The 15484-nt window shown below is 44.7% G+C and overlaps 1 protein-coding gene across 3 annotated transcripts in view; it reads left to right on the forward strand.

The window, feature by feature from the left end:
• Positions 1-15484, forward strand: part of LOC123758709 (protein FAM135A) — a 429327-nt gene that overhangs the window by 145084 nt on the left and 268759 nt on the right. For 2 of the 3 annotated variants that reach the window (XM_069328828.1, XM_045743283.2), the window contains one exon: positions 11358-11448. The exons of the other annotated variant lie outside the window; for it this stretch is intronic. In XM_069328828.1, the coding sequence (XP_069184929.1) occupies positions 11358-11448 (91 nt within the window). The remainder of the gene's footprint in view (positions 1-11357; positions 11449-15484) is intronic. 3 annotated transcript variants of the gene reach the window in all.

Below are 15484 nucleotides of genomic sequence, written 5' to 3' on the forward strand. Positions count from 1 at the left end.
CGGCTCCGAAACGTATGCGGTTTTCGGCCTTGGCACAGGATTTAGTTGGTGGGGAGACTCGGGCTGCCCCATCCGGGTCGGGGACGGAGGCATTTGAGCCAGTTCCTCCTGCCGAGGCTTCTGGGTCCCACCAGCAGGCCCCCTTGTCTGCCTTTCCCTTGGACTCTACCTTTTCTTCAGGGGTAGAGGGTTTGGAGGACGGCTCTGCCCCGGGTCCCGACGTAGGGGATCCTGGGGCTGGGGAGGAGTCGGCCTGGGGGCCTTGGGCCCCCTGTGACCCAGCTTGGGTGCTTTTGCCTTCCCCACGGGGTTTATTGTTGCAGGGGGAGGGGTTTTCTTACCCTCCCTCCCTGTATGAGTATGATTTGGGTTCGGCTCCTCCCTGGGTTCGGTTCCGGGCGCCTTTGGGTACCTCGGCTCCGTCTTTACAGGGGTTTTCTACTTCCCGTCTCTCCGCGAAGGTGGCACGGGAAGCTCTTGCTGCATACCTCTTGCGAGACCCGGGTTATGCCTCCCCAATGGATCCGTCCTCGTTTGAGTTCGGTTCTTCTTCCCGTTTTTGGGTGCGTTTGGAGGTTCCGGGGTCTTCCTGGCTGGCAGACTGCCCTTTCTTCTCGTTGGGGGCGTGGCATAGGTTCTGTCGGACCCGCACGCTTGATTGGCAGGAGACTGCTACTTTTATGCAGGTTTACCTGGGGGGCGAGTTTGAGCACCTTAATGCGTGCTTATTCGCTCCTGTGCTTTCTCAGGATGTTGGCCTTTTCCAGCTTCACGTGCAGGTTCCTCAGCTTTCGGCTTCCTTGGTTGCGGAGGAGTTGCGCTCCCGTGGGCATTTGGCTTCGGTCTTGCGTTTCTTTTCCCTTCTCGAGCTCTCTTCTACTTGGCTCGAGGAGGATGTGGGAGCGTTGAGTGAAGGGCCTTCGTCCGGGGCGCTTTCTTCGGCAGCTAGGGCGTCGGCTGCACTGTTGAAGCTCTTTGCGCCCATCCTGAAGGAAGCGGTGTCTCTGTTTTTTGCTTCTCGCCTCGCGTGCCGTCAGGCTGTGCTCGCCCTCTCTTTGGAATCCGCTTGGGCCCTGGCTCTTAGGTTTTCGTCTCCTTTTTGTCCGTTGCTGTTTGCAGAGTCTGCAGTGTCCCAGTTTCTGCATGCGGCTTCGGCTAGTTGTCGTCCTATGGCGGACTTGTTGATTCTCCGGAGCAGTCGTTCTCGGCAGTTTCGGAGGGGTCCGTGCCAGGGTTTCGGGTTCCGCTGGTCGAGGTGGGCCTTTGGTGCCAGTTTCTGAGCCGTTGTTCCCTTCGGGGCCAGCGTCGTCTGGGCGGCGCAGTGTTCGCCCTGTTCGACGGTTGGGGTCTCGTCAGGGGCGTCGGCCCTTTCGAGGTTTGCCCCGTTGACGGGGCGATGGGGGGGAGGCTCGCTCTGTTTGCCCACGCTTGGTCCCACGATTTGTGGGCCTTTTCGGTCGTGTCATCCGGCCTGCGGTGGCGTTGGGCGCCTCGTCCTCCTTTGGGGGGTTCGGGGCTAACAGGGCAGGTCTCTTCTCCTGCGCTTCGTCAAGTCATCTTGGAGTGGGTGCGCTTGGGCGTGGTCGTACCGACTACGTCCCTCAGGTGGGTTTCCCGCCTGTTTCCAGTGCCGAAACGGGACTGTGCGGATCTGAGGTTCATTCTGGACTTGTCCCGTCTGAACCCCTGGATTCCTTGCCCCTCCTTTCGGATGACTACTCTGTCTCAGGTCCGGCTTCTATTGGAGCCGGGTGCCTGGATGGTGTCCCTGGACCTCAAGGACGCGTATTGGCACGTTCCTATTCATCCGGGGTTCAAGGACTGGTTAGGCTTCGTGGTAGGGCGTCGCGCTTACCGTTTTCGATGCCTACCTTTTGGCCTGAATCTGGCACCTCACGTTTTCACGCGTCTGACCCGAGTTGTGGTGACCCGTCTGCGTCTTCTAGGGATTCAGGTTTTGGCCTACCTCGACGACTGGCTGGTGTGGGCTCCCAGTCGGTCAGCTTGTCTGCTCGCCAGGGATTTGGTTCTTTCCCAGCTCGCCAGGTTCGGGTTCCTGGTGAACTGGAGGAAGTCCCATCTGGTTCCGTCCCAGGTTCGGACCTGGCTGGGTCTTGTTTGGGATTCTCGGACCGCTTCCTTGTCTCTCCCTCCGGTGGCGTTGCGGCGGCTGCGGGACCGCCGTTTGCTGTTTCTGAGGGGGTCCCGGGTCACTCGGCGGCTGCTCGAGCGGTTGTGCGGGAGTCTGAACTTCGCCATGCTAATCTACCCGCCGGGTCGGGTTTGGCTTCGGCGTCTGTTTTGGTTCCTTCGGGGACGTCCTTTCCGCCTCTCTCGCGATCGTTGGGTTCGCCCTCCGGGGGTCTTATGTCGGTTGCTGCGTCACCGTCTTCCTCTTCGGATTTTTCGGGGTTCGGTGCCTTGGCGCCTTCCCGAGCCCTCGCTCGATGTGTTCACGGACGCGTCGTCTCTCGGCTGGGGCTTTGTGACCAGTGCTCACCAGGCAGGCCAGGGACAGTGGGGTCCGTCCTTCCATCGGGCTCACAGGACGGTTCGGGAGTTCGCGGCTGTCTGGTTCGCGCTTCGGAGGATTCGGGTCGCTCGGGGATCGACCATTCGCCTCCATTCGGACTGTTCTCCGGTGGTTCATTGCCTGAACCGCGGGGGTTCTCTTCGGTCCTTGGCTCTTTGGGGTTGGTCCCTTTGAGTGGTTCGTCTGCTGGATTCTCGGGGTTTGGCTCTTCGTGCGGTTCACGTCCGGGGAGTGTCAAACGTTCTGGAGGACGGTCTGTCTCGCTTCCTTCCCCTGTCCACGGAATGGACGGTCGACGACGATTCGTTTCGTTGGATCTGCCAGACGTACGGTCTCCCAGATGTGGACCTCTTCGCGTCGGCGTGGTCCCGGCGTCTCCCTATATATGTGACGCCCTTCCCCGACTGCGAGGCGTTCGCGGTAGGATGCCTTTCGGCAGGACTGGTCGAGGTGGGGTTATCTGTACCTCTTTCCTCTGGTCCAGCTGTTGCTTCGGGTTCTGGTTCGGTTAGAGACATTCCCGGGGAGAGTAGTCCTCGTGGCCCCTTGGTGGCCGGCCCAGCCTTGGTTTCTGGTGCTTTTGGCTCGGTGCCCGAACCCGGGACGTTTCCCGCGGCTCCGCCTCTTTCAGCAGGTCGGCCCGATCCGGTACGGGGCTGGTTCGACCTTTTCCTCTGCTCTTCACGTCTGGTCTTTTTGACGCGGGTGTATCACCATTTCTATGGTGATCAGGTGGCTTCTTTGATGGTGTCCCACCTGAGAGCTTCGTCTAGGCGACAGTATGAAGTTTCCTGGCGTTCCTTTCGCCATTTTCTGACTCTTCGTCGGTTGTCTTTTCTTTCGGATCGGGTTGTTTTGTCCTTTCTTACTTGGCTTTTTCAGGACCGTCATTTGATGCCTAATACTGTCGCCTCGTATCGTGCGGCGCTGGCGGAGCCGCTCAAGCTCGCTTTCGGGGTGGACGTCACATCCGCCCCGTTTCGTAAGCTTTCCCGTGCTATGTTTCACCTCCGGCCTGCTCATGCGCCGCCTGAGCCGTCCTGGTCCTTGGACAGGGTGCTCTCCTATCTTTCCTCTCCTCGGTTTGTGGTGGCCCCTTCGGTTCCTGATTGTTTTTCCAAGGCTTTGTTTTTGTTGGCATTGGCCTCTGGGGGCCGATCAGGGGAGCTTCATGCTCTCCTCCGGCGGAGGGGTTTCTGCTCTTTTGGTCCTGGGGGTCGGTTTGTCCGTTTGCAGCCTTCTCCATCCTTTCTGGCGAAGAATGAGACGGCTGCTTTCCGGAGGGGTCCGTGGGTCATTAATGCTTGGTTGGTTCGGCCGGGGGTGCATCATGTGTTGTGTCCTGTTGCTGCACTTCACCGTTACCTGCGCGCTTCAGCCGGAGTGGCTGGGGATGCGCTTTGGGTTGATCCGGTTTCCCTCATTCCCTGTTCCAGGGCTCGGGTCTCCCAGGTTGTCCGCAGGGTTATTAAGTCTAGCCAGCCTGCGGTCTATCCTCGCGCCCATGACGTTAGGAAGTTTGCGGCTTTGGCTGCCGTGTTTGGTAATATGTCTTGGGCTCATATTCGGGCGCGTGGATTTTGGAAGTCGAACAGGGTCCTGGCCGCCCGTTATTTGGTGAACGTCCCTGCTCCTCGTCGTTCTTGTGTTGCTTTGGGTCGCAGGTTGCAGCCAGTTGTCTTGACTTCGAGTTGAGGAGTTTGTGGCCGCCGCCTCCCGGGTAAGTCCCATTTTTCCTTCTCTTTGGGTATGTAGCTCCAGGGAGCCGTAGGGGCTCCCCACAGAAAACCAGCGTTGAATGTAATGAAACGCCATTTTCTGGGTGAGCCCCGGAGGCTCCCTGGATACCCTTCCTCCCATCCGGTCGGCGGGATTTTTCGCGTTGGTTGAAGCCTAGTTTCCGAACTGACGGCAGCCGGCGTGGTGAGGTCCGGGGCCCCCCCCCCCTCCCCCTCCCGGGGAGGGGAGGGCTGAGCGGACAACCGGCGCGGCAGTAAATTGATTGTTTGATTGTTTTCCTTGGGATTGTAGGGAGTTTTCTACCTCTCTGTTCGGTTTTTGTAGTTTTTTTTTTTACCATGTGAGGTTTGTTTTGTTACGCCTACCTTTCTGGGTGCCTAACCCCGGTCGATGGCAGATAAGGAAAACCCCCAACCATATGGGGTTTTCCAGGGCCATTGCTCCCTGAAACCTCTCTGAAGGGGCCAGGTTCTGGCGCTGGTCCCTGGTAGGTCTGAACTCCATAGCTAATGTCCCGGTCTAACATAACATACATTAGCCCGATAAGATCCAGGGAGCCTCCGGGGCTCACCCAGAAAATGGCGTTTCATTACATTCAACGCTGGTTTTTTGGCGCCTGGGTCTTTTCTCGATATTTGGGCACACCTTCATTAAAAAAAAAATCAAATTCAAATGTCATTTGAGGATTTATTGCCAAGCAGAATATAAAAAGTTTTGTCAATGTTGAAGGTGAGTTTGTTGGCAGTTAGCCAAAGATGGACTTTATTTAGCTCAGTATTCACTGTGACATTTAGAGCAAGGGGGTCAGGACTGGAGTAAATGAAGGTTGTGTCGTCAGCAAATAGAATTGGTTTGAGGTGTTGAGAGGCATTTGGAAGGTCATTAATGCAGATGAGAAAGAGGAGAGGGCCAAGTATGCTGCCCTGAGGAACACCAGTGTTGATGGGTAGGGTGGGAGAAATTGAATTATTCACAGAAACGTACTGGAGCCTGTCAGTAAGGTAAGATTTGAGGTATTGCAGGGAGTGACCTCTGACTCCATAATGATGTAATTTAAGAAGAAGGTTTTGGTGGTTGACAGTATCAAAAACCTTATGCAGGTCCACAAATAACCCAACAGGGAACTTATTTTTATCAAGAGCTGCATGTATCAAGTTAATGATACTAATAAGTGCATCGTTAGTGCTTTTTTTGAGTCTGAAGCCATATTGACAAGAGCTAAGTATATTGTGTTTGGCTAGATAAGAGTAAAGCTGCTTGTAGATTAGTTTTTCAAATATTTTTGACAAGTTTGGCAGGATTCATATAGGTCTGTAGTTGTTAACATCAAAGAGATCTCCACATTTGTGGCACAGGGGTTACTCTCGCTTTTTTTTTTTTTTATATCTGGAAAGGTTTGGAGTTCAAGTGACTTGTTGAAGAGCAATGCCATAGCAGGGGCTAAAGATCTGGAGTTTTTTTTGTAAATTAAAGTTGGTATCTCCTAAGGGCACTAGACTTAGTTTAAAGAGAGAGGATTATCTCATTAACATCAGTGGAATTTGTAGGCTTTAGGTACAGAGACTGTGGATAGTTACCTGTAAGATAGTCCTGAACATCAGTACTGGAAGATGGAGTATCATTTGCAAGGGATGACCCAATGGAAGAGAAGAACCTATTGAACTCAATAGCAGTATCAGAGGCTGTAAGCTGACCATCGTTATTGGACAGGAGTATAGGTTTGTTATTTAAAATCTTCTTTGATCCCAATATTAGTGAAATTGTGCTCTATGTTTTCCTAATGTTGCCCTTTGTTTGGGTAAATTTATCTTCGTAGTATTTAGTTTTGGCTCTTCTAATTATTTTAGATAGCAATAACGAGAAATTCTTTGAAAATTCTTTGGAGACGATTCCTAACCTATACTTCTTCTCAAGGGCATGTTTTTTATTAATGGATTTAAGTATTCCCTTTATTAGCCAAGGATTGTTTAGCCTTTTGGTTGTGACTTGTTTTGTTAGCATAGGACAGTGGATGTTATAAAGGCTGAGAGTTTTTTGAAGAAAAGATTGCACTGCTACATTGATGTCCCCTATGTTACCTAATTCGTTCCCTCAGTCCGACCTTTTGTGTCATCATTCCTTGACTCAGTCTCTGATCTCTGGACACTCCTTTCATGGTGCCTAACCCCAGTCAATGGCCAATAAGGAAAACCCCCAACCACAAGGGGGTTTTCCAGGGCCATTGCTCCCTGAAACCTCTCTGAAGAGGCCAGGTTCCGGCTCTGGTCCCTGGTAGGTCTGAACTCCATAGCTAATGTCCCGGTCTAATATAAAGTACATTAGCCCGATAAACTCCAGGGAGCCTCCGGGGCACACCCAGAAAATGACATTTCATTACATTCAACACTGTTATTTTTTAGATTTATACCAATTTTGGCTGTGTGAAGCCAAATTATTTTGTCAGCTAATAATTAATATGAAAATAAAGAAAATAACAATAATGTATTAACCACTTCCTGGATTGTGGTCTTTACTGTAGAACCAAAAACTGTACACTGACGTGAAGACTTGGTGTCTGTTGAAGTCATGAATCCAGATGTGTTCATGCACTGCCAAATTTTTTAGTCTATTAGTAAACAATATTTAACGCTTTCGCTGCCTGATGACGTTGTTAACATCATAAGACCAAAATATGGAGTATGCCCAATGTCGCAAACGGCATCAATCATTTCTAAAAATTTGTAGAAATACCATTTATTGTCCGAATTCTATGGGACTTGTTTTAATCCTTAAACTGTGCATGGCGTATATATACTCCATGAGTAACATGTTCCATCATGTGCATGGCGTATATATATGTAATTGGGTGCCGAGCACGATTCAAATGGCCCGCGGCTACATGGGGTTCACATCAGCTTCCTCAGGGCTCTTGTAAACAGACGCCATGTTTAAAAAAAATCGTGGGCAATATTCTCCGGTGTGAGAGCCACAGTACTGTGGGAGCAACCAAGGCTGGCGCATGCAGCATGAGCAAACAACATTGCTGTTCAGCTTGTGACCACAGCATCGCCTAAAAATGTCAAAATAAATATGTAACTGCTATTATTTAGCGATGACAGTATTACAGATGACCCTGAATTAGCGCTGTCTGGGAAGAGTAATGCTGAGGGAGGGAGGGAGGGAGGGAGATAGATAGCATCATTTACTGACTGTGTGGCCACCTGTTATTGTCTGCATTCACCATACCAGCTCAGTGGTTCTCTATGGTGAACACAAATGTAGATACTTATATATATAATGTCTGTATTAGTGTAATAACAGCAAAAGGATTATGTTGGGAGGAGCCATTTGGGTGATGGAGGTGGCGTTGTCTGCATGACTTGTCTAGCTGTGTAGAGGGTGGCTACTATGCTCTTTGGGCACCCTACAAGCTTAGGTGTACAGATACAGTGCATACAACATGTAGATACTTATATATAATATATAATGTGTGTGTATATAGGGTAATAACACTACAAACAGTATTGGGGGAGAAATTTTAATGCGCCTGACCTTGACTGAGTGAGGGTGGCAGCCACCAGCTGACTGTGTGTAGCGACGTCTCTTAGTGCCTGAACTAACTATATTAGCTTAGTTGTACATTTGTGGTGAACAAAACATGTAAATACTTATATATAATGTGTGTATATAATGTAATAACACTACAAACAATATTGTTGAGGGAGAAATTTTAGTGCACCTGACCTTGAATGAGTGAGGGACGCAGCCGCCAGCTGACTGTATGTAGCGACGTCTCTTAGTGCCTGAACTAACTATATCAGCTTAGTTGAACAGTTGTGGTGAACAAAACATGTAGATACTTATATATAACTTGTGTACATAGTGTAATAACAGCAAAACTATTTCTTTACTGTTTTATGAACATAATAATTGAATCACTAATATGAACACCATACTTTTGAGTATAGCGATGATTCACACATTTTATTATATAAATCTGTCACACTAGACACTATTGAATAATATTACTGCAAAAACTAAAAAAAATCAATCAGAGACATTTAAATAATAAGGTTATCTTCTTGAGATGATTTCTGGGCTTTTAGTGTCCCCGCAGCCCGGTCCTCGACCAGGCCTCCACCCCCAGGAAGCAGCCCATGACAGCTGACTAACACCCAGGTACCTATTTTACTGCTAGGTAACAGGGGCATAGGGTGAAAGAAACTCTGCCCATTGTTTCTCGCCGGCGCCTGGGATCGAACCCAGGACCACAGGATCACAAGTCCCGCGTGCTGTCCGCTCGACCGACTGGCTCCCGTCGGTACTAATACTCGTGACCGGTACTAATATCTTTGTGGTAACTCCCACCTGACAGCTCGGGTGACGTTCATCACCTCTAACGACCGCTCTGTCAACGCCCACATTTTGCCACACTTCCTCGGCATATTGCACCCAAACTATGTCACCTATGATTTTTTTCCCCCATGCTCAGGGAACACAAATTAACATTTTTAGAAAACGAAAAAAAATTTGAATTTTTTTCTCTTGTGCACAGGGGTGTAAATCTCCTTAGGACCCCTTTGCAGCTTAAGAATTAAAATGCTCACCAACTTCTGCCCATTCTCTGCATACCCCCACATGGCATCCTGACCCCGTCATGTGAGCGCCCATCCATATTGGAGGCTCACTGTTTTCGTAACCTCGCTCGTGACCTCACTCGTGACAGTGACAGCCCCTCGAGTCAAAAGGTTTCCTCATTCTGGTTATTTTATCTCAGGTTTTGTTGTTACCAGCTTTATAAACACTGCAAATTGACTTCCAGATGGATACTGATCAAGAACAGAGCCAATCCATGACTAAAGCATTGAATGAAACATGTATGAGGGAAAAGTTATTGGGCTTTCATTGAAAGTATAGAAAAGCGAGACTTATATGTTCTTATATGCAAATATCCCATTACAGCATTCTACTGTGAGTAATTTGATACCAAATTGAATGACATAGCATGAATAATTGAAGTGAAAAAGCATGAATAATTGAAGTGAAAAAGCCGAAAACAGAATAAACATTGGAGTCGTGAGCTCTTGGGCAATGCTCGGGCTACCTTGCAGTGCACGGCGGGTCTAAAGTATAAGAAAGTGAGAGACTTATATGTTCTTATATGCAAATATCCCTTTACAGCATTCTATTGCAAACACTTTGATACCAAATTGAACGATGTAGCACAGAAATTGAGGTCAGAAAGCTGAAAAGAGTATAAAAAAATTTGTGTGGTGGAAGCTCTCGGGGCTACCTTGCACTGTACGGCAAGTCTAAAGTATAAAGAAGTGAGACTTATATGTTCTTATATGCAAATATCCCTTTACAGCATTCTATTGCGAACAATTTGATACCAAATTGAATAACTTAACATGTTAACTGTGGTGAGAAAGCTGAAAAGATAAACATTGGGATGGTGGCAAGCTCTGGGTCTACCTTACAGTGTGCAGCAGATCTTAAGTATAGGAAAGTGAGACTTATATGTTCTTATATGCGCATATTCCTTTAGAGCATTCTATTACAAACAATTTGATATTATATTGAATAATGTAGTACAAAAATTGAGGTCAGAAAACTGAAAGGCGTATAACATTTTTGTGTGGTGGTTAGCTCTCGGCCTACCTTGCAGTGCGCAGCGAGTCTAAAGAATAGGAAAGAGAGACTTATTTGTTCTTATATGCACATATTCCTTTAGAACAGTCTATTGCAAAATTTTTTATACCAAATTGAACAACGTATCACAAAAATTGAGGTCTGAAAGCTAAAACGAGAATAAACATTTGTGGGTGATGGTGAGTTAACGTGCACCGCTTGGCCTACCCTGAGGTGTGCAGCGGGTCTCCCACTGGGGCAGTGAAAGTGTTAAAAAGTCATCTTTTTTTCAACTTGGAGTTTAGTATATTGTTCAATTTTGTGGTCCCCATGTTTATTAACTGTTAGACTTCAGTTGGTATTTGATTAAGTATGTGCATAAACATGAAAGACCATTGAGATGATTTGCTGATCAACAAACATTATTGATGTACAATAAAAATCACAAAATGATGATTTGATGAATCAACAAATAAATATTGTGCACTTGAGAAGTTTAGGGATGTAGGTTTTCTCCCATATATCCACAATATTTAATCATTTTATGGCTGTTGTGGTTTTCATTACTATATTAATTATTGCCCTTGGTAGATGTGCAGTATTTCATCTTTTCAGACTTGCACAGTTTCTTACCTAATCAGAGTTGGCACGGTCGACCATATTGGCGTCAGCTGCGTGTGCTCCCACCTGAAGTGGCCTTCCACCATTTCTTTAGTTTGCTTCAGTAACATTCAGCTCTCCACAATCATAGTTAATGTTCCTCCCAACCCCTAAGCCTTTTAATTAAATACCTAAATTTTAAGAGTTTAGTGGATTAACAAATAATTTTCAGCCAAACTCTTAACAGTAACCAAATTTAGTAACTGTTGAGTTTTTCTGCCATTTAGATTCGTCTACAGTGTTTTGAATAAAGCATTTTACTTCTTGTATTATCTCGATATTGTGATAAATCTCCAAAAATGTGACAATTTTTTTATGTTCATTGCAGTCAATTTTGTTATTCATTATGTGAAAGATAATGAGCTCAGCATATGGCACAAGCATAACTAAATTAGGTTTATGCTGAAAATCTTATTTGATATGAGTGTCAATTATTTTTCTTTAGTTACTATATACAATACAACCTTTGATGGTAAATCAGTGAACAGTGGTATTTAATATTATTCTAGCTGTTTTGCCAATATTATATCCATTAGTAATTTTTTTATAATATTGCCCTTTTGATGAACACTTTGATTAAATTTGTAGAATAGCATTAGCCCTTTATTCCCATATTATGACAGTGTTGACCACTAATAAATATTTATAATATTGTAATTAAAAAGAAAGAAAAAGTATACTCAGTTCATTTTGTACAGCATACTGTATTTGATACCTATTTGTCTTCATTATTTCCATAGATTTTGCTTGCATTTTTCAGTTGAAAAATATTTTTCCTTTATCATTTTAGTAACTCATGGATTAAACTTTCTAGTGGAGGTCGGAGTGGCAAGTCTTGGAGCTCTCCGCGTCTTAGTACTCGAACGCAGCAGTCCAATATGGAGACTGTGTTCTTCGGCACACTCGTAAGTTGCGCACACTTTTGGGACACTCATAAGTTACACACACTTTTGGGACACCCATACATTACACACACTTTTGGGACACCCATAAGTTACACACACTTTTGGGATACTCATAAGTTGCACACACTTTTGAGACACTTGTAAGTTACACACACTTTTGGGACACCCATAAGTTACACACACTTTTGGGATACTCATAAGTTACACACACTTTTGAGACACTTGTAAGTTACACACACTTTTGGGACATTCGTAAGTTACACACACTTTTGGGACACTTGTAAGTTACACACACTTTTGGGACACTCATAAGTTACACAAACTTTTGGGATACTCGTAAGTTACACACACTTTTAGGACACTTGTAAGTTACACACACTTTTGGGACATCCATAAGTTACACACACTTTTTGGGACACTCATAAGTTATATACACTTTTGGGACACCTATAAGTTACACACACTTTTGGGACACTCATAAGTTACACAAACTTTTGGGACACTCGTAAGTTACACACACTTTTAGGACACTTGTAAGTTACACACACTTTTGGGACATCCATAAGTTAAACACACTTTTTGGGACACTCATAAGTTATATACACTTTTGGGACACCTATAAGTTACACACACTTTTGGGACACTTATAAGTTACACACACTTTTGGGACACCCATAAGTTACACACACTTTTGGGACACTCATAAGTTACACACACTTTTAGGACACTCGTAAGTACACATACACTTTTAACATACTTGTAAGCTGCACACACACACCTTTGGCACATTGGTAAGATGTATACACACCTTTGGTACACTTGTAAGATATATATACACCTTTGACACACTGGTACAATGTATACACACCTTTGGTACACTTGTAAGATATATACATACCTTTGACACACTGGTAAGATGTATACACACCTTTGGTACACTGGTAAGATGTATATACATCTTTGACACACTGGTAAGATGTGTACACACCATTGACAGGGTCCCTCTAATTACCAAAAGCTACTCAAAGCTACTCAAAGCTTCCTAATATTACATTAGTAATGAATAAATATGATATATTTATTCATTATAATTTTGGTGCTGAATGTAGAACATGGAAAAACATATTTTTACTCTGAAAAGTATCATTTCATAACAAAATTAGATGAAAATAAGCTGCCGGTGACACCAAAGCAAGGTGATGGTCCAAGCGACAATGTTGTGGAGCAACTTATCAAAGACACATTATTGTTTGCAGAGTGTTTACTGGCATATCAGCCTTTTGTACCTACCTAACCTAACCAACCTACCCAAACATAACCTAACCAAACCTAACTTAACAAAACCTAACCTAACCTAACTAAACCTGAACTATCCAAACCTAAGTTAATATAACCTGTAAGCAACAATATATCTTGGATAAGTCGCTCCACAACATTGTCGTTTGGATCATTGACTTCCTATGCCCTCTCATGCCACTTGGTTTCATCTAATTTCGTTATAAACTTATATTATTTCTGAGTAAAAATATGTTTTTTCATGTTCTACCTTCAGCACCAATGTTATAGTGAGTAAATATATCATATTTCTTCATTAATTACATAAAACTAGGAAGCTTTGGGTAGCTTTGAGTAGATTTGAGTAGCTTTGGGTAATTAGACGGACTGCCTTTGACACACTGGTAAGATGTATACACACCTTTGGCACACTGGTAAGATGTATACACACCTTTGGCACATTTGTAAGATATATACACATCTTTGACACACTGGTAAGATGTATACACACCTTAGGCACAAAAAATGTGAAGTACACAAATGCCAGAACCAGGAAAATCCAGTTGACTAAGTATTGTAAGACAAGTTGATGCACATAAATATTGTCCCAGGAAAAGTAAAGGCATAATCAATGTAAAAAATATCTGAAACAGAACAAATATGCAAAAGTGAGTGAAGACATTTGATGTTCAAAACAACAGGAGACACAACAAACATGACCACTGACATGAGGAAGGACAACACAAGCGAGATTGATTTTTATGGCTTTGATGAGGAAAATATTTGCAGGAGTGGTTTATACAAGAATTTGGCAAAAATAGAGAACTTTTAAAATATCATATGGAAATAGGAATTTGAGGAGCAAGGTAACATCTCTAGAAGGTCAAATAAAGGAATTATGCAAGGATAAGGAACTCTGGAAAGATGAAGGAAAAGTCCTGGAGGAGGAAAATAAAGTATTAAAATTAGCCTTTGAAGAAGTTAAATCAAATCTAGATGTTAGTCTAGGAGCCGATCGGCCGAGCGGACAGCACGCGGGACTTGTGATCCTGTGGTCCTGGGTTCGATCCCAGGGGCCGGCGAGAAACAATGGGCAGAGTTTCTTTCACCCTATGCCCCTGTTACCTAGCAGTAAAATAGGTACCTGGGTGTTAGTCAGCTGTCACGGGCTGCTTCCTGGGGGTGGAGGCCTGGTCGAGCACCGGGCCACGGGGACACTAAAAGCCCCAAAATCATCTCAAGATAACCTCAAGATAGTGAATACAATAAGTTAAGCAAGGAAATTTAACAGAAATGGGGCTTTTGTCAGTAAAGATAGAGGTGGTTACATAGTGTGTAGAAACGTCCAAGAAGGATATAAAGTACAACCAACGTATACATGAGTGGCACAGATAGAAAGAAAAAAATATTAGAGGAAGCGGTTAAGGAAGCCAGAAACTGCAGCAACCAGAAATGCACTGATATCAGACAGGAAGTCAGAAAGGAACTGGCATCAAACTCAAATCTGGTACAAAACATGGTTGATAGAAGTAAGTCCCTAATCATTTTCAGTTGCACAGAAAAGGAATTAACCTCCAGGTTGGAAACAGCCACACAAGTAATGGTATTAGATAAAATTGTTGGGTTAGTGGAAGGCCTTACAACTAAAGATAATGTCTGTGACTACAGAAGAATAGGTAGGTAAGAAAAGGAAAAGATCGACCCTTAACCACTGTGATGCGCCGAGTTTCTTGTGATAGTCCCCCTGTGTACATAAAATCAAGTGTTTGCTAATTTTTCTTTTTATCTGTGTAAAATGATAAATTCCCTTCCCTGAACACGTACAGTGTAAAAAAAAGTTAAAAAATTCCACTTACTTTGGCTGTGGGGGACGGGAAGAAAGGGGCGTCATGGGCTGGTTGCCCATGCATTAAGCTCCCAGAGGCAGTCACATGCGCCATTCAAGCACCGCGAGTTTGCCACAAATATATTTTCAATTATTTGTTCTATACATTTCCAGTACAGTTTTATTTGTGTTATTTTTTATCATATATGATGCATATTTGTGTCCTTTACAATATGTATACAGTAGAACGTTCATAATGTTCCATGGAACTGGAATACATGTGTCAGTAATATTCCACAATAAATGTTTATTGTCACAAAAGTACTTGTTAAAAATTCACTAAAATTACAATATGTACAGTTTCACACACTATTTACACAGTAACATACTGTATTACACACGCAGTACTGCTGAAGCGAGTGATAATCAACGAAGCAGTCCATGGTACACAGCGCGACTCCACTCTCGTTGCACCAGATACAGATAGATTTTCACTTCCTGTTTCGTCATTCTGTGTGCTTGCAAGTAACACACTCACATACACCCTTGGCTTTAATACCTGTAGGTGGTATGTTGCCAAGTTTGTGAAGTGTAAGGTAGTCTTGAAAAGATTATAGGAAAAGATTAAATTGTAAGGTAATCTTGAAAAGATCGCTTTGTAAGGTCCCTCACTGGAAGAGATTCAGGCATTCTGGAAGAGATTCAGTCACTCTGGAAGAGATTCAGTCATTCTGGAAGAGATTTAGTCAATAAGAAAGATATTCAGCCATTCTGGAAGAGATTCAGCTATTCTTGAAAATATCTATGGAAAACACCACCACTGAAACTGCTAACACTGTTCATCTATGCTACTTGTATCAGATGCAACATCACTGAATCCAGAAAACGATTCATCAATTAAATTTAAATTTTGCCCCGAGGGGCAAGTTTATTGGG

The sequence above is a fragment of the Procambarus clarkii genome, chromosome 22 (genome assembly GCF_040958095.1).
Source record: "Procambarus clarkii isolate CNS0578487 chromosome 22, FALCON_Pclarkii_2.0, whole genome shotgun sequence".
In the NCBI taxonomy this organism is placed as follows: Eukaryota; Metazoa; Arthropoda; class Malacostraca; order Decapoda; family Cambaridae; genus Procambarus; species Procambarus clarkii.